At 45.9% G+C, this 23,381-nt stretch overlaps 1 protein-coding gene across 1 annotated transcript; it reads left to right on the top strand.

The window, feature by feature from the left end:
* Window positions 1-9,386: 9,386 nt before the first annotated feature.
* On the top strand, window positions 9,387-9,725 carry LOC136464975 (cytochrome P450 89A2-like). The gene has a single exon (XM_066463894.1). The coding sequence runs from the start codon at window positions 9,387-9,389 to the stop codon at window positions 9,723-9,725; it is 339 nt and encodes a 112-aa protein (XP_066319991.1).
* Window positions 9,726-23,381: the final 13,656 nt, after the last annotated feature.

A 23,381-nucleotide genomic window follows, 5' to 3' on the forward strand; every position in this document is an offset into this window, starting at 1 on the left:
TCAAAGCAATGCACTTGGATGCTCTCCAATCTCACCAAATGATGAACCAATCAAGTAGGATGAGTGAGAGAGGAGTGGCTAGGCTCACTAGGGTGTAATCTCAATAGAAATGGCCAATAGGGTAAGCCCAAGCTAGCCACATGCCTTTTATAGAGCCCCCAATGAAATAGAGTCATTGGCCCCCTGTCAGTGTTGAAATCAGGGCGACCAGACATGCCGGTCAAAGTGACCGGACACACGCTCACCAGCGTCCGGTCGCTGGATCTCTGCCACGTGTCCCCCGATTGAACCTGTGCCGTTCATCCCCAACGACTAGTTAGCCACACGTGCGTCACTTAAGTGATGACCGAACGCAGCAGACGCTGATCGAATGCGGCCACCCAACGTCTGATCCCGCGCGTGCCCACGCCTACCAACACCAAGACCAGATGCACCGCGCTACCACCTGACGCTGCGCCACATGGAGTCAGGTTAACTCTAGAAAGCATCCAGAGAGGAAAAATCACGATCGGACGTGTTCGTTTGGCGATGATCGGACGCAGCCCTGAGTCTGATCCTCTTTGGCTTCACGAAGCCGCTCACATCAATGTACATCACCATGACCAGATGCAGGGCCAGCACGCCCGATCACTCACCTGCTCAGAGTCCAATCACAAGACTAAGACCGCTCCTCACTACGTGACCAGAGTCCAGTCACTGGAAAACTCCTCCTTTCCAACTCCTTTCACTTCACCTTGCTTAAATGTGCTAACCACCAAGTATATCACCCTATGCACGTGTGTTAGCTTATTTTTCACAAACATTTTCAAGGGTGTTAGCACTCACTCTAATCTAAATGCATATGCAATGAGTTAGAACATCTAGTGGCACTTTGATAACCGCATTTTACGATGAGTTTCACCTCTATTAATAGTATGGCTATCTATCCTAAATATGATCACACTCACTAAGTGTGTTGATCACCAAAACAAAAGAGCTCCTATCAAATATACCTTTGCCTTGAGTTTTTTGTTTTTCTCTTTCTTCTTTTCCAAGTCCAGAGCTTGATCATCACCACCATCATGATCTTCATTCATTTGCTTCACCACTTGGAATGGTACTATCCTATCTCATGATCACTTAGAGAAAAGGATCAGTACCTAGGGTTTCATCAATTAACCAAAACCAAACTAGAGCTTTCAACTGACCCCACAAGGACCGAGGGGACAACCATCCCCTCAGCCCAGTCAGATGCCATCCCTACGCCATGCAGCATAGACAAGACAATACCGTCAAACGGTGATGGCCAGTATGATGACCCACCGTCCAAATATGGCCTGACGAGATAGATGTACGATCCCACCCACTACAGGATGGGGACCACGACAGCGGCCTTGACTTTTGAAGCCATCTAAGCCAATGAAGGCCATGACCCCAAAACTTGGGATCGAGGCCACCGGCTCCACAAAGCAGCAAGACAATCAACAACTAGGGGGCAGCACCAACTCCTGTACGATGCCCCCAGGAGATCAGGATGCAATGAGGAAGGCCATAGCGAGACCACGTAGCACAGGACGGCTGGCGAAACACCACCGTGCCCACAGTGTCGCCACGACTGGCATAGTAGCACCACGCCACACCATGCCACGACGTGGGCAGAAGACCATGACGACAACCATGCCCGGACGTGCACTATACCAAGACAAGATGTCGTTACTTGCAAGCCAAGTTAGCTAGGTTCCCTTCCTTAGGCTCACGACCCCTCGGTCGGGAGAGCCTCCTTTTTTGTATGTGACCTAGCCCCGAACTCTATTTAAGAGCAACCATGACACCCTTCCAGGGACATGGGACTCCCAAAGCTCTCATTTGGGTAGTCCATCCTCTAGCTCTAGCTCCACTCTCCTACCTCTTCCACCATTCTTGCACCCTATTATAAGAACTTTAGAGCATTCAAGCGAGGAACACGCACTCGATCATCTCTGAGACTGAACGTAGGGCTCTAGCCTAAACTAGTATAACTTCTCATGTCTTTTAGATGCTACCATCGTCTTCCTGGAGCAGCGCGGCATTCGTATAAATTTACTAGTCGGTCTACAAAACACCAACAGTTGGCGCCCCAGGTAGGGGACAGTCGCGCACTCTTGTTATTGAGAAGGAAGCGATGGCTCCTCTCACCATTGATGGATTGGCCCGAGGAATGGCCCACAACGGCCGCATCCATCAAAGGAACCCCGAGTTCATCGGTGTCGATGGGCCAGCACCCACGTTTGTCCTCGGTCCCAGTCAGATTCTCCACCTCGAAGTCCTATACCCCGAGACCTATGGCGAACAAACTCTCAAAACGGCCCCCGATGGCCACATCCCAGAGTTCACCTACATGCACGAGCATTTATCATTTTTTGAGTAACAATATAACATGTTCATATTTACATCATCATAATACTATTTTTTTGCAACGCACGGGCATTTACCTATTGCTTAGAAAATGGCGGACGAGCATCTCGCTGAATGCTCCTTGCGCCACTTTTGGCCATCCCATTGCTCCTGACCCCTTGCCCTGGGCCTGATGAAGGGTCAAGATGGTGGACTAGAGGGAGATGAATAGTCCTTTCTAAAAATTAAACACGTCGGCTAACCGAAACAAATACGAAATTAAAACTATCGGTCTAGTCAAGACTACACCCATCTATCTAAGTTCTCAAACACCTTATAAAAGATCCTAATCAAGCAACTAAGGTGTCGGGCTAGCTAGAGCTCACCTAACCAATTCTAGGAGCAAGGTCACACAAACGTATGCCACTAATACTTCAAGCACCGGGGAGCTCCTACACATGCTAGTAGCAAAAGCACAAAGCTCCTAAGCTCACTAGCAATGTTCAATAACAAGGCTACACAAGCCAAATTAGAGAGCGTAAATTACTTAACTACACAAACTAAGCAATGTGACTAACAAGGCTACTCAAGACAATTAGTCACGCAAGAGACCAACTAATTTACTACCAAAGTAAACTAGCTACACAAGGGAGCTACTTCTAAGCTACACAAGCAAGAAGGTAAGCTACATAAGCTAACTAATTACAAGAGCAACTACACAAGCATAATATATGTGAAAGTAAATACAAACTTGTGTATGGGGGATGCAAACCAATGGGAAGAACAATGTTGACATGGTGATTTTTATCCTGAGGTTCACATGTTTGCCAACACGCTAGTCCCCCTTGTGTCGACCGCTCACTTGGTGGTTTGGCGGCTAATAGGTGTTTCACAAACCTAGCCCACATGTTAAGCACCGCAAGAACCTACCCCAAAAGTGAGGGTAGCTCAATGACACAATATAAAGAGTTACTCTTCGTAGCTCCTGTGCGGTGAGCACAATCCCCCTCACAAATCCTTCTCTGAAGCTCCACACAATCTTCTTGTGGGCTTCACGATGGAGACGATGCCACCAAGCCGTCTAGGAGATGGCAACCTTTAAGAGTAACAAGAAATCCCCAATCACAAAGATTACCTAGTGCCACCAAATGCAAATCCCAAATGCACACACTAGGTCTCTCAACCTCTCACAAATTAGCACTAAGCTTGGAGAGGGAGAAGAAGGGAGGAGGTGGATCTTCAATCTCTCAACCTTGCCCACATAAGGCACTCAATCTCTCATAAGAATTTTGGCACAAACCATGGGAGAGAGAGGACAGGAAGAACCCTAACACTTGAGCTCTGAATCTGAGAATGGGGAATAGGAGCATTAGAGAAGAAAGGAAAGGGAGGGGCGCTGCCTTATCCCTAGTTGGTCCAGCCAACACAACCTAAATGGCTCCCTTGGCACACTCGGCCAACGGTCACAAGAGGTCGAACAGCACAGGCGCTGAGCGGAGCTAGCCACCAGGTGCCCTGCACCGCGAGCACACACAGCAACTGCCTGCACCACTCCCTGCTCAGCAGGCCTCCACTAGGGCAGTCCAAGGTCAGACAGAGCAGATGCAGGTGCACAAGCACGCACACCCCCAACTCTCTCTATAGCGCATGCAACAGCTCCGCTCGAACTCTCAACCAGAATTTATTGGTCAGTGGGTTGAATTGCTTGTTGAGCAACATTTCTCTCTCTGATGGGCTGCCCCAACATGCATGCAAAGCGGCTTTCTCTCTCTCACTAACATGCATGCAGCGGTCCCATAACAATGTTCCTCGACAAGAAGTTCTTGTTGAGGAGCAGGAATTGCTGGTTAATTGTTAGGCTCAAACAGACCACCCTTAGCAAGCAATTTTAGCTTCTCAACAAGAAATTCTGGTCAGCCACTGTGCAAAGCAAGCTGCAGCACTACTTTTCCACCCTTTTCAAGTACTAACTTTTCTCCACATGCTAAAACAAATTTAGCACCTAAGTTAGCATTTTTCACAAAGATTTTTCAGGGTTAATCTCATGCACCTCACCACATCACTAAGCGCAATGCATATGCAAATGAAACTCACACTTAGTGGCACTAGATAACCATTGCAACTAAAAGCTTTCCCCTCTTTATAGTATGGCTATCTATCCTAAACCCGGTCATAAACTTTTCTACAAACCGTTGACTGGTGAAATGAAATACCCTACAAATATACCTTTGCCTTGCGCATTTCATTCCATCTCCTCCAAAGTTGATGCAACACATGCACCAACCAATCACAAATGATATGATCCACTTCATATTATTACATGACCGTATTGGTTCATCGATCTTGACTTCACTTGCTCTTCATCGTTGCTTCGGTCCATCAGCGCCAAGTCATCACTCAACTTGCTCTTCATACTTGCAACCGGTCCATCAAGCCAACTCTTGTCATGATCTTCTCCACCTTAGTCACGTGACTCAATGTCATGTCTCATATGCAATGAGCTCCTTCATCACATGTGTGAGCTTTGCAACATATCCAAACCATTTCACCTCCATGGCATGTATTGCTCACACACATGTACCTATGGATGGACTAATCACCTGTGTATCTCACATAAACACATATTAGTTCACCTATGTTGTCACTCAATTACCAAATCCAAACAAGGACCTTTCATCAGAGCGTAAGCCGGCAGCATCCTAGATGCCGGCTGTTGGGCTATGCCTTCCACCTTTCACACCCCCTTACTGGCAAAAAGGGAAGTTGGCTGGCGCCTAGCCTTTTTGCATCCCCTTGGGAGCGAAAGGGACCAGTCAGTCATTACGAACATCTTCGCACGCCGTGGAATGAAACTCATAACGATAAGGTTTTCGCCCTTTTGAGCGAAGGCCTAGCCCCAAGGTGAAAGCATGAGGCTGACTAACGTTTGTGTGAGGTAATCTTCTCTAGTTTTGCAGGAGCTTTCTACCCTTTTGTTGCTAGGGGAGAAGGCATCGTGGGGGACCCATCAGCTATGTCAGGCATAGGGGACCATCAAATCGCAACAAGGCAGTTGGAGCCCAGGAAAGGTGAAGAAGGAGAAGACCAAAGAGCCCTCGGCAAAATAGGAATATTCTTCTGAATCAGGGTAGTTGTGAGGGCAATTGTGTCCATGTAAATGATACGAAAGTGTATAAATAGCGCTCCTGCGGGGGTTGTAAAGGGAGGAACCCCGATTCCTATTGATGATACAAAGTTGCGTTACCAAAGGTATCATTTCACCAGTCTCTTCTTTCATGGTTCGATGTGTTCGAGTGACAACTGGGTGTTGGTGTTTGATGACTAGCAACTCATCACGGGGTTACCCGGGACGATGTTCGAAGGGCTTCGGCGTATGCAGAACTCGATAGTAAACACAAAGAGACGAATGATTTATACTGGTTCGGGCCCTCTTGTCGAGTAATAGCCTTTACGTCTAGTCCATGTGTAGCCTTTTGCATTGGATTAATTGGTATGATTGTTGGGGTTACAAGGGGTGTACCGCACCTCTATTTATGTAGGGAAGAGGGTAAGAGTGCGTATCTAGTCCTAGTCGGTTACAATAGAAGAGTTCTAGTCCTATTATAGAATCTAACTTTCTTAGTACGTCGACTAGGTTGATCTTGATATCCTGAAGTCCACGCCACCTTGTCTCGCATCCTTCAGCAGATCGTGGGCTAGCCTAGGGCCCATCCAAGTTGTAATCCCCATGGGGAACCCCTAGGACCCTAGTCCATCAAGCCCTCGAGTGTGTCATGGTTAAACTTAGAAGCCTTCTTGTTCCTCTAGGTCTTGCCGAGTAGAAACAAGCATCATTCGAGTGCTTTCATGAGCGAAGGCATGAGGTGCTCTTCAAAAATTCAAGTGGTGTGCGCTTTTCGTGAAAGTGCACTCACTAAGTGTAGCCCCCGAGCCTCTTACTATTTGAAAAACAAAGAGTTAGAGGGTCCAAAAGAAAAAACATCCATAGAGGATATGTACCCTGCAACACCCGAGCCTCATCTGAGTACTAGTACTTGAAATAAGGATCTGATAAGAGAATATACTTGAGGATGCAAGTGTAAGTAATAATTGTTGTCTTGTCTGCTTGTGAAAAAGTAGGTAAGACCTATCAATCTCACATGCGAGGTTGCTACCACCGGTCCAAAATATACTCAAAATATTCGATCGAATATGCCAACTGAGATGTCGTCCGGTGTACTGTTGTCTCACATGTGTTAAGAGAAGGTTGTGCTGCACACTGAAAAGGTGTAGTGGGGCGCACTGTACCCTTGTAGTGTGGCATTTAAACCTGTGTTGGAGTCAAAAACTTGTCTGTTGTTTACCCCGTGAACATAGTCCACGTACACCACTCAAGAGCCTATAAAAACCCTCCTGGCGAGCACTTGAACCCCATTGAAAGAGGAAGCAAAGTAGCTCTGAGTTTGTAGCTTGCAGATATGGTGGTTAGTGATGTAGACTAGCCCCTAAGAGTACTCGGCTGGTATAGCCAAGTGATGTAGCAACTAGAAGAATTCTTATGATAGGGTTTAGAGGTAGGCTAAACCCGTAGTTGTGCACAGTAGAGTAGCCTAGAGTTGCAGCTAGAAGAACTCTTGTGACGGATTTTGCGATAAGCCCGACGGTCTTCGGGCGTCATAGGCTTTGAGAGCCCTCGGAGCAAGGCCACCATGGTGGCTATGTTCTGGCTTGCCCGAGCAAAATGTGGGAGGCCTTCATCATCTTCAGCGATCCTCCAACTCACGTCGTGGGCGATGGCCCGTGCGCGGCCAATGTCTCTGTGGCGTTCGATCTCACGCTTGAGCTCTGCACACTCTTGCTCCAGCTAGAGTCATGCGTCCTCGACCTCCTTGAGCCACGCCCTCAGCTGCTCCATCCGCAGGCATGGCGTGTCCCCTACATCTTCCTCAACATTGTCGTTGGGGTCACCCATAGGGGCGACGCCTCCCTCGTGGACGCTTTCGATGTGTCCCTCAGGGGTGCCAGCCATAAAACATTCTCGTGAGGGGTGATGGCTTCCCCTGCTAGAGTCAGAGTTAGAGATCATCTCTAAATCTTCCACGAGAAGGTCATGGAAAGATTCCACGACACAGTCCGTCATACCCCACAAATTCGACATTCATGGGGGATGGGTACATGCGTTGTGCCACAAGTTGAGCCATGGTCCCCGTGGCACTACTCTGACCGAGCAAGAGCATTGTCGGGGTGCTCTAGGTGAGGTATCCTAGGGAGAGCGGTTCTCCTTCGGCAAGCTGCGTCATGACATTGCCGAACGAGAAGGCGAGGCAGCATAGGTCCTCCCAAGATGGCCGGGGTCCCAGAAAGGCATCGAGTTGGTGCTTCAACCTCCCATAGTCGAAGTTGTGGAGCTGGGCGCTCCCCGGGGCATGGGCCTCCGAGCGTGAAACCGTAGCTCCTCGAGGGCCTCGACGATGGCATCGAGGCTAGCGGAGCGAAGAGACTGAACTAGGATGGGGACCCGTGTCAGCTCTCCCTCCTTGGTGATGAAGAAATCTAGGCTCCCAAAGTGCATGTGCGTGCCCGGGATCCAACTAATGTCATGGCTAGCCATCAGTGGCCGGTTGTTGTCGACGAGACACGCAAAAGTCCCCTGCTTGGCGCGCCAACTGTTGGTGTTTTGGATCATCGGCTAGTAAAATTTGTGATTTGTGCATCTGACCCAGATGGCTGTGCTCAGAGGACACTAGGATTTATACTAGTTCAGGCTAAATGTCCCTACATCCAGTCTGTTGTTGCTCGTGTTACCAGCACTGTTTGTAGTAGGGGTTACAAACGGACGAGAGAAGGAATGGATCCCAAGTCTCTGGTGAAAGGGTCGTGTGTTGGATGCTGAGGTATATGAGTGTTATGTCTTAGAGACATCATGCCTTGGGTCCCCTCTTGGGGGCATCCTGCTTCCCCTTTATAATTGAAGGGGAAGGCCATGTTACACGAGAGAGAGAGAGAGAGAAACAGGGAGAGTACAAGGCCTTTGTGGTCGTAGTGCCCTTCTTTTCCTTCCTATGGGTCCCGTTGACCCTATAGATCATGACAGGGATGGCTCCACGTTGTCGCTCTATTCATCACTGGCGCTATACTTGGACGTCGTCAGCCGGTCATGGTGCTCCATCCCGTTCGGCGGGTGGCATGGCCAATGGACTCCCCCGTCGGAGGCCGTATGGGGATTAGGTAGTACAGCGTTGACACGCTCGATGCTGTGGGTGACGTGCGTCCTTAGGCATAGCCCGTCATGGCTATGGGTCATGTCAGGACATGCCTACTCCCTTTTTGATGTCAGAAGTTTGACCCAGAGTTCGTACTCTAGGACTCGTAGTGGCTAGGAATGGTACGGATCTCGTCGGGCAAGGCAGAGTCCCCCTTTGAGGGGTCTGGCGAAGCGGAGTCTACGCCAGAGGGATCGGACGAGATGGAGTCTCTGCCCTCGAGGTCGGGCGTAGCGTAGCCTGTGCCCTTGAGATCGGGCACGACATAGCCCGCGCCCTCGGGATCAGGCGTGACGTAGCCCGTGCCCTCGAGATCGGGCGTGACGTAGCATGTGCCCTTGGGATCGAGCAGGACGAAGCCCGCATCGTCAGGGTTGGATGAAACATAGCCTGTACGTCCAGGGTCGGGCGAAGCGTAGCTCGTACCTTCGGGGTCGGGCGATGCCAAAATATGCCCTTGACCTCCCGAGCGAGTTAGCGTCTGTGGCCATCGGCTTCCTACTTCTAGGTATCCCTAATACTGATACCCGACAGACCTATTTGCAAAAGGGCTGTCTTTTAGATCTTGTTATTGGAGAAGACCTAAAAATAAGTACTGAACCACTTGCCTGTAGCATTAGGAAAAAGATGCATATATCTTGTATTTTGTGTCACGATTGTTGGCTGAGCTAAACTAAAATAATGTTTGAGATAGAATACAAATGCAGCTAGAGCTACAAGACAGCAGCGGTCAGAGTCAAGAGAGCTACACCACACCACACACGCAAACCGCCGCACTCTACAGCCGCAGCAATGGAGGAATACGGCACCTGGCCCCTACTGCTCCTATCACTTGCAGCCTCACTCCTCTTCTTGCTCTACTACCGCACCCATGGCGGCCACCGCAAGAACTCAACACCCCGCAGTGAGGGTAATGGCCGCCGGCTCCCTCCTGACCCGCTAACGCTGCTCTTCGTGGCCAAGTTCCTGTCCCTCCGGTGGTTCGTCTTCGACCTAGGCCCGCTCCTCCGGGAGTTGCACGTGCGGCACGGCCCCGTCATCTCCCTCTGCCTCCTCTTCACCACGCACGTCTTCATCGCCGACCGCCACTTGGCGCACGCCGCCCTTGTCCAGGGTGGCTCTATTAGTTGATCTCCACCAATAGGCCCAATGGCCCATTGGGCCCTTGCCTCTGCTCCCTGATCGGGGGAGCCCAACCCTAACTGGTTGGTGGGCCCCTGTCGCACAGCACATATATATATAGAGGAGTGGGGAACTAGGCTCGGGTCACGAGGTTGAATGGAGCCGCCATCCCACCTACAGAAAACCCTAATCCGATCCTAAAGAGGTGCTGCTAGTGATGGGATGAGCCCGCCACCACCGCCGTCGCCTCTGCAGGGCCACCGGACCACTACAATACCACTGGACTTCACCTCCTCGCCACTACGACGTCTACTACACCACGGCATCGGCGTCCACACTTGCCGATGCGCCTCAATAGAGAAAGGCGAGGAGCCTTCCCAGATCTATGGGTCACATAGAGAGGTAATCATCGATCCTAACAAAGGTACCAGAGCCAGGTTGCCTCTGTGTGACTCTAACCCTAATCGGGTAAAAGAAACGGAAAAGGGACCAGGGGTGGCGGAAGTCACTAGAACCCCGGTCACCACCACCACCATGTGGGAAAAGTGCCGCACTGACATAGCAAGAAAGAATAGATCCATGTTTGGATCAGAGAAGAAGTAAAGAAAGGGGAAAAGGATCTCAAGAACCCTAACCCTAACCCACGCAGAAAGCTCGGGGAAGAAGAAGAGAAAAGAACCGAACACTTCCTTTCGGATCTAAATAGAGAAGGGGTTCCCTAACCCTAACCCTAAATGGGTTAAAGGAAGGGAAAAAGAGGGATTCGGTACAAATAAGAAAAGAAAAGAAATCAAAAGAAAACCGAACCCTAACCCTAGATCCCCTTTTCGGGTGAACAAGCAAAAAGAAAAGAAAGAAATAGGATTCGGCTTAGACCCGCTCAGATCCAAAGGGGAAGAAGAAAAGGAACCCTAGATCCAAACCCTAATTCCCCACATCAGTTCGGATAAGAGAAAAGAAAACTCAAATCAGAGAAAGGGAAAAGGGGTAGGTCGTTTTCTGAACCCTAACCCTAGATCTAAACCCTATTCCCATCCACTGGTTCGGAAAAGAGAAGAACACAGTCCAAATCAAAAAGAAGAAGGGGATGGGAAAGGAGAAAGGGAGAAGGGAAAGGAACCGATTCGGATGGGAAGGGAACCCATTCGGATGAACTCCGAAAAGGAAAAGAAATCAAAAGAAAATGAAACCCTAACCCACCCAATCGGTCAAACAAAGAAAAGCAAACAAGATCTAAATCTGATTGGGGAACAAGGGAAAAAGAAAATAGTGAAACCCCATCCCCAAACCCTAACCCTAATCCCCAAATCGGATGAAATCCGAGCACAAGAACCAAAGAAACCGAAAGGGGAAGAGGGGAAGGGGGTGGCTTACCTCGCCGTCGTGCACGCCGGTGCGCGGGGAATAGAAAGGGCAGGCCGAGGGCACTGCTCGCTGAGATCAATAGAGGCATCATGGCCAGGCCGCTCGACAGCGACGCGCTCACTCGCTGGGGAACGCGCACGTCGGCGAGGGGGGCGGCGACGGCGTTGGGGCTCGCTGCTCCACTCATTCGCCTGGCTCGCTCTCGCTTGGTTTCATCGCTACGGCTGAGAGAGGAGAGGAAAGCAGCGAAGAGAGAAAGAAGAGAGAGAAAGGCAGGGGGCGAATGGCGCTAGGGTTACGAGGAGCCGAGTGGCGCTGGGGTTTTGACCGGCCGAAACGCCCGCTCGGTCGTCCGATTGGATTCAACGGAGCCAGATGCGCGGGCCAGCGTCGTGGCCTAGGCGGGCGAGTGCGCGAGGCCGGATTCCCGGCCTAGGCCTAGGTTGTGGCCTGGGCGCGGGAGGAGCGTGCGGGACAGCGCGCGCGGACGTGGGCCGTGGGCCGCTTTGCCGGTTGGGCCGAAAACAGTGAAAGAATCCAGTTTTTGATTTTTTTCTTTTCCAGTAATTGCTAATTTCTAGAAAATGAAAAATAGCTCAAAAGAAAAATAGACAAAGTAATTTTTCCCTATGGGTAAAATTTAAGAAATTGAGTGAAAATTTTTCCGCTGCTAAAGAAAAAGTATATTCTCCAGTGATTTTGAACCGACGTGATATTTAACTGGAGAAAAGAAAAGTTTTTCCAGTAAATCTTTATTTCCTGGAAATTGATTAATGGATTAAAGGAAATCGAAAATACAATTTTCCCTGTGGGTAAAATTCAAGGAAAAGAGAATTTTTCTACAGCCAAAGTAAAGTTGTTGATTCTCCAATTATTTTGAACCAATGTGGTATTTAATTGGAGAAAAAGAGATTTTTTCCACTGCTAAAGAAAATGTTGATTCTCCATTTATTTTGAACCAATGTGGTATTTAATTGGAGAAAAAGAGATTTGACATGATTATGATGTTGTTATTTTCTGACCAACGTTGTTAATAACAATATCATAATTTTAATGATTTATGCATTAATTCTACTTCTATCCAACGGTGATGTAGAATTAGTGCATGAGAACAGTTATAAAAGTTAATGATTTATGCATTAATTCTATTTCTGCCTAACGGTGATGTAGAATTAGTGTGTAAGAACAATTGTGAATGTTAATGATTTATGCATTAATTCTATTTCTTCCCAACGGTGATATAGAATTAGTGTATAAGAATAGTTGTATGTTTTGATTTTTACCAACGTTGGAATCAAGGCATGAAAATGATGTTATTTTTATGTTAAGAAAAGTTTTGACCTGGTTTTCATCTTGTCTAAGGTGGACTAGATAGTCACCTCACCGTATTCCACTGAGTTTGTGGCACCGGTGAGGAAGACAAAAGAGAATGATGTCGATTAGGCAACTAAAGAGAGGGATTTTGAATCCCAAAAGATGGCCTATACCCTTGAGCATAGGAAGTGTGTCACTACCAACAAGAAATGTTTGGCTGTGATAAAGAACACGATTGACCCAGCAATTGTGGGCTCAATCCCAGAGTGTGACACGGTCACCGAGTACCTCGATAGAATAAAGAGTCAGTTCACTGGCTCTTCAAAGACATATGTTACCCAGCTGATAAAGCAGCTGGTAACAGAGTGTTACTCTGGAAATGGTGGCATAAGAGAGCTCACGATGCGTTGTCGAAATTATGGCACTGTCGTTTAGGCCATATTTCGAGGGGGAGAATAGAAAGACAAGTTAAGAATGATATTCTTCCTCCATTAGAGCTCTCAGATTAAGAACAATGCAGCGAATACATAAAAGGAAAGTATGTAAAGAAGATTAAGAAAGATAACAAATAAAGTGTAGGAATTTTATGGATTATTCACACAGACATCTATGGTCATTTTCCTGTAAAGAGTGTGGATGGTTATGATTCATTCATAACATTCACAAATGATTACTCCCATTATGGCTATATTTATCCAATCAAAGAAAGAACAGAAGCATTGGATAAATTTAAGATATTAAAGATTAAGATAGTCAGGTCTGACCATGGGGGAGTACTACGGTCGGCATGCCCTAAAAGAATGGCATAGTAGCCCAGTATTCTATACCGGGTGAACCTCAGTAGAATAGAGTAGCTAAAAGAATTAATCTTACCCTGATGGATATGGTGAACAGTATGATAAGTTACTCCACCTTATAGTTGAGCCTGTGGATGGAGGCGTTAAAAACCCCATTGTTGATGCAAAAGTGGATCTGCAAACACAAAGGGCTAATACCCGAATCGATATCCAAGGCGTGCCAGTCGATTTGACCTGTTAATCGACAAGGATGAAGATACGAGCACTTTGGTCCTGACAACAGCAATACGCCCGGAAGTCACGGCCAAGAGGTACTCACGCGGAACTCGAGAATCGCCGAAGGTCGCACTGAAGCAATGCAACTCGCCGAATCAATGAGAACTCGTGAAAAAGAAAAATATGCAAATTGACGAAGTCGCCGAAAAGTAAGTAGATGCAAATAGGAGTAAAAATTGGTTTTGATATTGATTGATATATCTATTACAGTGCCCTTCACTCCATATTTATACCCTGATCTAAAAAGATATAACCAAACACAACTAGGACACCAAGCCCATATCTAAGGAAACACGTGACTCTTACATGAATCATACTCTAACAAATATAGAAAAGGAAATCAACTCCTATCTATTTCCCTGTCCACCTCAATTACGATGGAAATCTCACCGTCCACCTTCCCATCGGCATACTCCCTGTTTCATCAGCAGTAGTCTTCAAGTCTTCCTTCATCGGCATACTCCCTGTTTCATCGGCAGTAGTCTTCAAGTCTTCCTTCATCAGCATACTCTCTGTTTCATCGGCAGTAACACCTCCAACCTCATCGGCAACGCCCGAGTCTAAATTAACCTTTCCATCGACCACCACCAGCTATCGGCACCCATCTTTACAAGCTGGCTTTCATCGGCTATCAGAATATACAGTAACTTTCCCCTTGCCGATTAGTCCACTCCGATCATTTTGACACATGCAAAAAACGGTGTCAACACATGCCCCCCAATTTCGGAGTATAAAACCATTAATGCTCCGAAATTTACTCCAGATAACGTTTGCCTTCGCCCGATTACCGTAACTCATTTTCCAAGCCAAAACTTGATCTGTTATCAAATCCAATCAAATCTAATCCTGATTCACGCACTTCAGTAAATATCGCACAATCGCCAACCACTCTTGCCTTGATTATGGTTAAGATACCGAAACAATAACCCATCGGCAAGACCTTAACATGATAATGCTGTCATTTTTAGAATTAAAATATCCTGTACAGATATCTCTTCCAAGCCATGATTACTTGCCATCAATTTATCCATACAATCCCCTGATTATCGTGCGAACAGTTACCATATCCATCTGAACCACCTCGACCTACATGTGCGCGGTATAGAGATAAGTCCAAAATACCCCTACTCCAAGCGGCTTATAAATAGATTCCTCCGGAACACTCGCCTTCTACCCTCAGACTCCAATCTTTGACACTTTCTCTTTCCGGCGGTGACTCCGACGAACAACTGCGCGACCTCAACCAACAAGAACTCTTCTCCAGCGTTAACCTCAAGTCTCCGGCTCGTGCCCCCATCTTCCTCAAGATAATGGCAATCAACTTCGATGTCCCCGCGGTTCGCTTCACTTCCATTACCCTTTACTTTGATTCCCCTAGTTTTTGCAAATCTATACAGTTGGTGATTTTTCCTTTCTTTTGTTCTTCGGATCCTTTAAACTTAGGAACTGCGCAACAAATTAGTTATTCCAACCGATCAGCCGCATGTCCAATGCCTAGGACCAATGGGCAACCCAGATCCAACCGATCTGATCAATGCAGAGGTTAACAGAATCCCCTTTAGAGCCCAAAATTTCTCTCTGAATTTATGGAAAGATACATTCCGATCTTGGCCCAAAACCACCAAAGGGTGGAAAGATTGGTACTTGAGGGTTAATAGATCAATGCAAGTATACTGGGCAGAACGGAAGTTGGACCAATGCATTAGGCTATCTATTGCCGATATGCAGAAGAATGAATCAATGATGATTGCAGCTGCTTACTTCTGGTCAGACACAACAAACACTTTTATGTTTGGACATGGCCCAGCTACTCCCACACTTGCCGATGTCCACATGCTCACTGGCTTGGATATTTCAACTGCCGATGAAGGCTCCATTTATGGTAGAAAATCTGAATATAGGGTGAATACCCGCAACATCGGCGGTTGGACGGGATACATTCAAGAATACCAGAAGACTGGGACACTTAACCAGAGGGAACATGCCACATTCTTGAATATGTGGTTAGAAAAATTTATCTTCTGTGATCGATCAGTAGGACCAACCAACGCCTTCCTCCCCGCAGCTGAACTTTTGGCTAATGGTGTAAGGTTTCCTCTTGGCCGATACCTTCTGAGCTCCACTTATCATCTTCTTCATCAAGTGTCTCAGAAACTTCTGCTTGGCGAACCCATCGGCAACCTAGGAGGCCCGTGGTGGTTTATCAACATGTGGCTGAATGCCCATATGCACAAACGTTTGCAATGGGACTTTTTTGCCCAACAATTCCCATGAGAAATTGCTGAAGACCATGTGCTTGGGGATGATGAATCGGCAACACGCTCACTCCTCAATTTTGGTGAAGCCATAATTGTCCTTCCTGGAACAGAGGCCAATGAAGACCAGATCGGCAGATTCTTCCAAAACTTCTACAATGGTCTTACTCGTGATCATAGGGCCTGGGTACCTTATATTGACGAGGAAAACAGATTTCCCCTTCTTTTCAACTTTGCCGATGACACCCTGAATCAGGATAAGGAACTCATGGTGGCCATCATTACTCCCAGGGCAATTCCAGTAAATACATTTGGTAGCAGGAAAAACACCAACATTTCGTATGAATTTTACAACCCATCGGCAGTATCCCGTCAATTGGCTTTTGGGCAACTGCCAATCAAACTTTGCTTTGCCGATGTGATCAAACCCAGGGAAACAATCACCTGTGGAACAGATTGGAACAAGGTAGTACAACTCTCCCTCGATGCCGATACCACAGATGTTGATATATCCACCTGGACGCTAGTATCCTTCATCACCGAGTCATACAAGCAATGGTGGCGAGAGTGGAAGGAACAACTGTTTGCAACTTCTGCTCACACATATCGGCACATGATCGACCCTGAATATGCCATCCCTGACGACGCAGTAAGTTTCTTTTAACTCCTTTTTGCTTTTCCCTACATCAGTAGCTGACTCTCTTATGACAGGTTAACAACCCAGCACCATCGGTGAGCAAAAGTGGGAAACCCTTCGATCTTCAGCCTGTTTCCCCGATATCACCGATCGGCTACAACGCCCCCACCTTAACTGCTTTGACCCACCAGAAGATCCGTACCAAGACCATCACCTCTAAGTCCAAATTGGCTATAGCTAGGGCCACTCCATCGGCTGCTGCTACAACCTTGGTCAAGGCATTCAAGGTAACAACCTTGCTTATTTCTACTTATACCGATTACAAACTGTATTAACATTAATCATCAGGGGGTAAGAGCTGCTACTGGATCATCATCGGCAATTCCTCCGATATCAAGCACCACTTCTTTTGACAAACCTTTAGAGGTATCCTCTTGACTTCTCATTTTATCTGTTAAATATCATACCTTACACTTGTTTTGCAGCAATAATTGGGTACATCGGCAAGCGTACCAGACGTCCAAGCTTCACAACCAACAAGTGCCGATGCCCCCTAGCCAATCGTTGCCGATGCCCAAGCAAAGCGCAAAGCTTTAACAGATGCCGAGGCACAGCCAAAACGACAAAGGTCCATGCCGATCCCTACATCTGCCCCAATGCCATCGGTCATCATACCTCAAGAGCCAACCACTGATGAAGTCACAGAGGACATCCCATCGGCAAGCTCAGCCGATCCCTCACACGGCACACTCCAGGTTGTTTCTTCCAGTCAAGCACAGGAAATTGCCTTGAAACAGGTAAACCGATTAACCTAGCTGATTTACAATATTCATACTTATCCTTAACCGACCTCCTTTTCTTTTCCTCAGGAACAAGACTCCCCAAACAGCCTATTCTCCTTTGCTATTGACGTCTCTGACGATGATGGAGAGGAAACAAGTTTTTCCCTAGCACTGGGAACAATATCGGCAGAAACTAAGTCCAAGTTGGAAACTCTCCTAACCTTGCTATAGCAGGATACCGCCCAACTAGTAGATGACTTGGACCCCGCAAAGGCAATTTTCAAAACAATCCGTGGCCAGGTCCCTACCGATGTTGAAGAAGTACTCTTCCCAGCAGCCCATTTAGAAAGCCGCCAACTACAATATCAACGGGCTGCTCAACGTATTGCCGATAGAGCAGCTCAGGCTCAACTCAAAGAAGAGATGCTACAACTAAAACAAATTGCCGATGAGAAGCACAAGGGCATCGGCAACTTGCAGACTTCGGGTGCTGAACTTAAGCAGAAAATCTTGGATTTATCGGCAAGGAAGATGGCTCTATTGGCTGAATTGAAAGAAGTCGATGCAGCCTTAACTCATGCTCAATAAGAAGAAAGCCAGCTACCCAATGCTATCAAAGCCCTTCAGCAAGAAAGAGATATCCAGGCTCACAAAGCCTTGGCCATGAAGAAAAAACTCAAGCCTGTGGAGGGTGCCGCCGATGACGACATTAAAGAAATGGAGGAAGCCGACCAGATTCGTCTACGTGCGATATTAGCTATCCAATCCTTGTTGAACTTGTAATCTTGTTTATTGTATCGGCACTTTATGAGACATTGACATCCTTGCATAATTCTAGCCGATAGGACTGTTATCGGCACTTATACTTTTATGCATCCATCCAGATACTAGGGTAATATTTCTTTAAATATTTTCCATTTAATGCTCTGGGAAACACAACCCCTTTGAGGGTTTCTAGAATATATGCGTTACCAGGAACAGACTGATTTATCCGATATGGACCTTCCCAATTAGGAGACCACTTTCCAAACTTTGAACTTTTAGTCCCAATCGGTAAAATCAATTTCCAGACCAGATCTCCATCGGCAAACTCCTTTACCTTCACCTTCTTGTCATACCATCTGGCTACTCTTCTCTTATTTTCTTCGATGCTAACTAAAGCCCTTAACCGATGACCCGCCACATCTTCCAACTCATCCTTCATAAGAGTATTATAATCATCGGCTGTCAGCTGATTTTGAGAACGTATTCGCCTAGAGCCAACTTTAATTTCCCAAGGCAATACTGCATCGTGTCCATATACTAACTGATAAGGCATTACTTTGGTTGCACCATGACATGACATCCGATATGACCACAAGGCTTCATTTAATACTGTATGCCACCTCCTAGGATTTTCTTCAATTTTGCGCTTAATGAGTTTGATGATCCCTTTGTTAGAAGCCTCAGCTTGACCATTAGCTTGAGCATAATATGGAGAAGAATTTAAAACTTTAATTCCCATACCTACAGCAAACTCATCAAATTCTCCTGATGTAAACATAGTGCCCTGATCGGTAGTGATAGTCTGAGGAATACCAAATCGGTAAACAATGTGCTCTTTCACAAAATCAATCATATTAATCGATGTCACCTTTTTTAAAGGAATTGCCTCAACCCATTTTGTGAAATAATCGGTAGCAACCAGAATAAATTTATGTCCTTTACTCGATGGCGGATAAATCTGACCAATGAGATCAATAGCCCATCCCCGGAACGGCCACGGTTTGATTATAGGGTTCATAGCCGATGCAGGCGCTCTTTGAATATTACCAAACTTTTGACACCCCTGATATCCTTTAAAATATTTAAAACAATCTTCAAGAATAGTTGGCCAATAGTACCCATTCCTTCTGATCATCCACTTCATCTTGAAAGCCGATTGATGCGCCCCACACACTCCTTCATGAATTTCACCCATCAAGCTTTTCGATTCATCACTGCTAACACATCTAAGTAAAACTCCATCTATAGTTCGATAATATAATTCATCATCGAGGAGCACATACTTGGTAGCTTGGAACCTTATATGTCTCTCAACCTTTCTATATGGATCCTTTAAATAATCGACAATCTCCTTCCTCCAGTCATCGGTATCGACTGCCGATGTCAACACTTCCTGAATAGGCCGATACCCTGAAACATGCTGAGCTAGTCGATTAGCCTCCTCATTATGCAGTCGAGAAATATGTTCAAGACGAAAATCTCTAAATTCTTTCAACAATTGCAAACATCTTTCATAATACAAAATCAAAACTTCACTTCGGCATTCATAAATCCCAGCCAATTGATTAATAACTAGCATAGAATCACCAAAGATTTCAATAGCATCGGCACGTATCTCCTTCAGCAATTCTAACCCTTTTATCAAGGCTTGGTATTCAGCCTGATTGTTTGTCGATGTAGCAACAATCGGCAATGAAAACTCATACTTCCTTCCTTGAGGTGAAATCAACACAATGCCGATACCTGCTCCTTCACCACATGTGGACCCATCGAAGAAAAGTGTCCAAGGGGCAATCTCCAGAGAGCCCACTGTATTACAATGCTGAGTGACAAAATCAGCCATAACTTGCCCCTTAACTGCCTTAGTGGATTCGTAACGTAGTTCAAATTCTGATAATGCTAAAATCCACTTGCCGATTCTACCACTTAATATCGGCATTGACAGCATGTACTTGACTACGTCGTCTTTGCTTATGACCGTACATTCGGCAGATAACAAATAATGTCTCAATTTGACACAAGAAAAGTATAAACATAGACATAATTTTTCGACGGCCGAATACCTTGTCTCAGCATCCACTAATCTTCTGCTCAAATAATAAATAACACGTTCTTTCCCTTCAAATTCTTGAATAAGAGCTGAACCAATAACAGTATCATCAGCTGACAAATACAACCTGAAAGGCTTCCCGTGTTGAGGTGGAACTAGCACTGGAGGATTTGTTAAATATTTCTTAATTTCATCGAGGGCTAACTGCTGCTCAGCTCCCCATACAAATTCCTGATCGGCTTTCAATTTAAGTAATGGACTGAAAGCCTTGATCTTACCAGATAGATTAGATATGAATCTTCTAATGAAATTAATCTTACCAATCAAAGATTGTAATTCAGTCTTATTGGCAGGAGCAACCACCTTATTAATTGCATCAATAGACTTCCTACTGATTTCGATGCCCCGTTGATGTACCATAAAACCCAAGAATTGACCTGCTGATACACCAAATGCACATTTATTAGGATTCATCTTCAATCCATGCTTCCTTGTGCACTCCAGTATCTTTCGTAGATTGGCTAGATGTTTTGTGATATCTCCAGACTTAATCACCACATCATCAATGTAGATCTCCACTAATATGCCGATGTATTCATGAAAAATAAAGTTCATAGCTCTTTGATAAGTGGCACCGGCATTTTTCAAGCCAAACGTCATGACTACCCACTCAAACAACCCTACATGACCTGGACATCTGAAAGCAGTCTTGGGAATATCTTCTTCAGCCAGGAATATTTGATTGTAACCTGCATTACCATCCATAAAGCTGATAATTTGATGTCCGGCTGCAGCATCAATCAACAAATCAGCAATCGGCATTGGATAACCATCCATCGGTGTGGCTTTGTTGAGATTCCTGAAATCAATACAAACACGAAGTTTTCCATTCTTCTTATAAACAGGAACCACATTAGAGATCCATTCTGCATATCGACACTGCCGAATAAACTTCGCCTCAATTAATTTAGTTATTTTGGCCTTAATGTCAGAAAGTATATTAGGGTTGCATCGGCGCGCTGGCTGCTGATGTGGCCGAAATCCAGATTTGATAGGTAACCGATGTTCAACTATCGATCGGTCTAATCCAGGCATCTCAGTATAGTCCCATGCAAAACAATCTTTATACTCTTTTAACAAATCAGTTATTTGCTGCTTACACTTGGAATCTAACTTAGCACTAATAAAAGTAGGTCTTGGCCTATCGCCATTACCAATATCTACTTCTACTAAATTATCTGCCGATGTGAACCCTTGACCTAATTTTCCATCATCGGCAAATCTATCCATTAAAACTCTTCTTCAGAACCGACTGCTTGGATCGGTGGAATTTCATAATCAGCAACTCTAAGGAACTCTTTTTCCCAAACTTCTCCTGATATACATTTAGTTTGCTCATAAGTATCTGATTCTGCCGATGCGATGATATAAGAAGAATCACCAGGGACAACCTCAATCTTATCCCCAATCCACTGTACGAGGCATTGATGCATTGTAGAAGGAACACAACAATTAGCATGAATCCAATCCCTCCCTAGAAGCAGATTATATGCACCCTTGCCGTTAATAACAAAGAATGTTGTCGGCAAGGTTTTGCTGCCGATGGTCAATTCAACGCATACTGCCCCTTTAGCCGATGACACATTGCCTTCAAAATCCTTCAGCATCATATCGGTCTTGGTCAAGTCTTGATCTCCCTTACCAAGTTTCCGATACATCACATAAGGCATAATATTAATCGCAGCCCCTCCGTCGATAAGTACTTTAGACACAGGCTGCCCATCGACTCTGCCCTTCACAAACAAAGCCTTAAGATGCTGTCTCTCCTCATCGGTAGGTTTCTCAAAAACAGCCATCATTGGATCTAGTGTCAACTGAGCTACTTGATCAGAGAGAACAACTTCTTCCTCATTATCAGATAGTGCCAAAAACTCCATCGGCAACATGAATACCATATTAACATCTGCCGATGGACCCTTATTTTTGTGTTTTACCTGCCACTGCTGATGACCGGACCTCTCATTGGAGGAATTTTCCTCTTGGTATAAATCCTCCTGACGCTCACGTTGCATCCTCCTTCTCTGTGTCTTTGTTAGACCCTCCGGGCACCATTGAGGAAACTTGGTTTTCCAAACCGGCTGATAATAGGTCCTAGTCGATTCTACACGGCGTATATTAGGGTCCCTGTAGAATATTTCCTCATCGGGAACTCTTGCATTTGCCATTTCCTCAAGCTCCTCTTGATTCCTTGGAAAATATCTAGCATGTTTACCAAGCCTTTCATGTACACTAAGTCTGCCCCCCAGCCGATCATGCACTGATGCTCTGCCTCTGATTGGCTCATTGATAAATAAACCCTGATTGCCAGGTTGAAACCTCTTTTCTGACCGATTGACCCCATAATAACCATTGCACTCAGGGCAATTTTCAACAGTTGGTAATTTAATACCTTCTTCCCAGCAATGGATAAAAAACGGGCACCTCCAATGATCTTTATGCCGATGCCATTCTTCCCGACGTCTCTCTTCTTGCTGTTGTTGATATCGGTCATTTTGCTGACGCCAACCCTCCTGCTGCCTTCGATGAGTAATCACAATGCCAGGTCGAGGAGGTTTTTTGGAACTACTGCTTTCTCCCAGCAAACCCTTACTTTTTGCATCATCGGTAGTTATCCGATGTTGGGGATCCACTGATGCATTTTTCTCAGCAACCTCTGACATCAATACCTTGGTCTTCCCTTTGGCCTCCAACGTATTTGCTGGAAAAGGGTATTGATCAATTTTCATCGGCCTCTGGGCATTGGAAGTACCAAACTTAATTCTCCCAGATTCAATAGCCGATTGTAACTGTTGCCTGAACACCTTGCACTCATTTGTACTATGTGAAATTGCATTGTGCCATTTGCAGTACACGATCTTCTTCAACTCTTCTGCCGATGGGATCACATGATTAGGTGATAGCTTAATTTGGCCCTCTTGAAGCAGAAGATCAAATATTTTGTCGGCCTTGGTGATATCAAAGGTAAACTTTTCTAGCTCTTTTTGACCAAAGGGACAAGATATCGGCTTTTTATTTTTAACCCACTCAGCTAAGCCGATAACGGGTTCTTGATCAGAATTGGAATCTCCTACTTCTTCAACAAATGATACTTTTTTACTCCAATTCTTTTTAGGTTTAAAGATCCTAGTATCTTGATCAGAGATCCTTTGCACAAGATGACTGAGGCTTTCAAACTCCTAAGAAGCATATCTGTCTTTAAGATGTGGCAATAACCCTTGGAAAGCCAGATCGGCAAGCTGCCGATCATCCAGCACCAGACTGTAGCACTTATTCTTTACATCTCTTAGCCTTTGCACAAAGCTTTCTACCGATTCATCATTGCGCTGTCTCAATTTTACTAAATCGGTAAGCTTCTTTTCATGGA

This window comes from Miscanthus floridulus, chromosome 7 (genome assembly GCF_019320115.1).
Source record: "Miscanthus floridulus cultivar M001 chromosome 7, ASM1932011v1, whole genome shotgun sequence".
Taxonomy (NCBI): domain Eukaryota; kingdom Viridiplantae; phylum Streptophyta; class Magnoliopsida; order Poales; family Poaceae; genus Miscanthus; species Miscanthus floridulus.

Bases quoted from the DNA above. Each gene is read 5' to 3' on its own strand.
- LOC136464975 (XM_066463894.1), top strand. From the start codon at position 9,387: ATGGAGGAATACGGCACCTGGCCCCTACTGCTCCTATCACTTGCAGCC.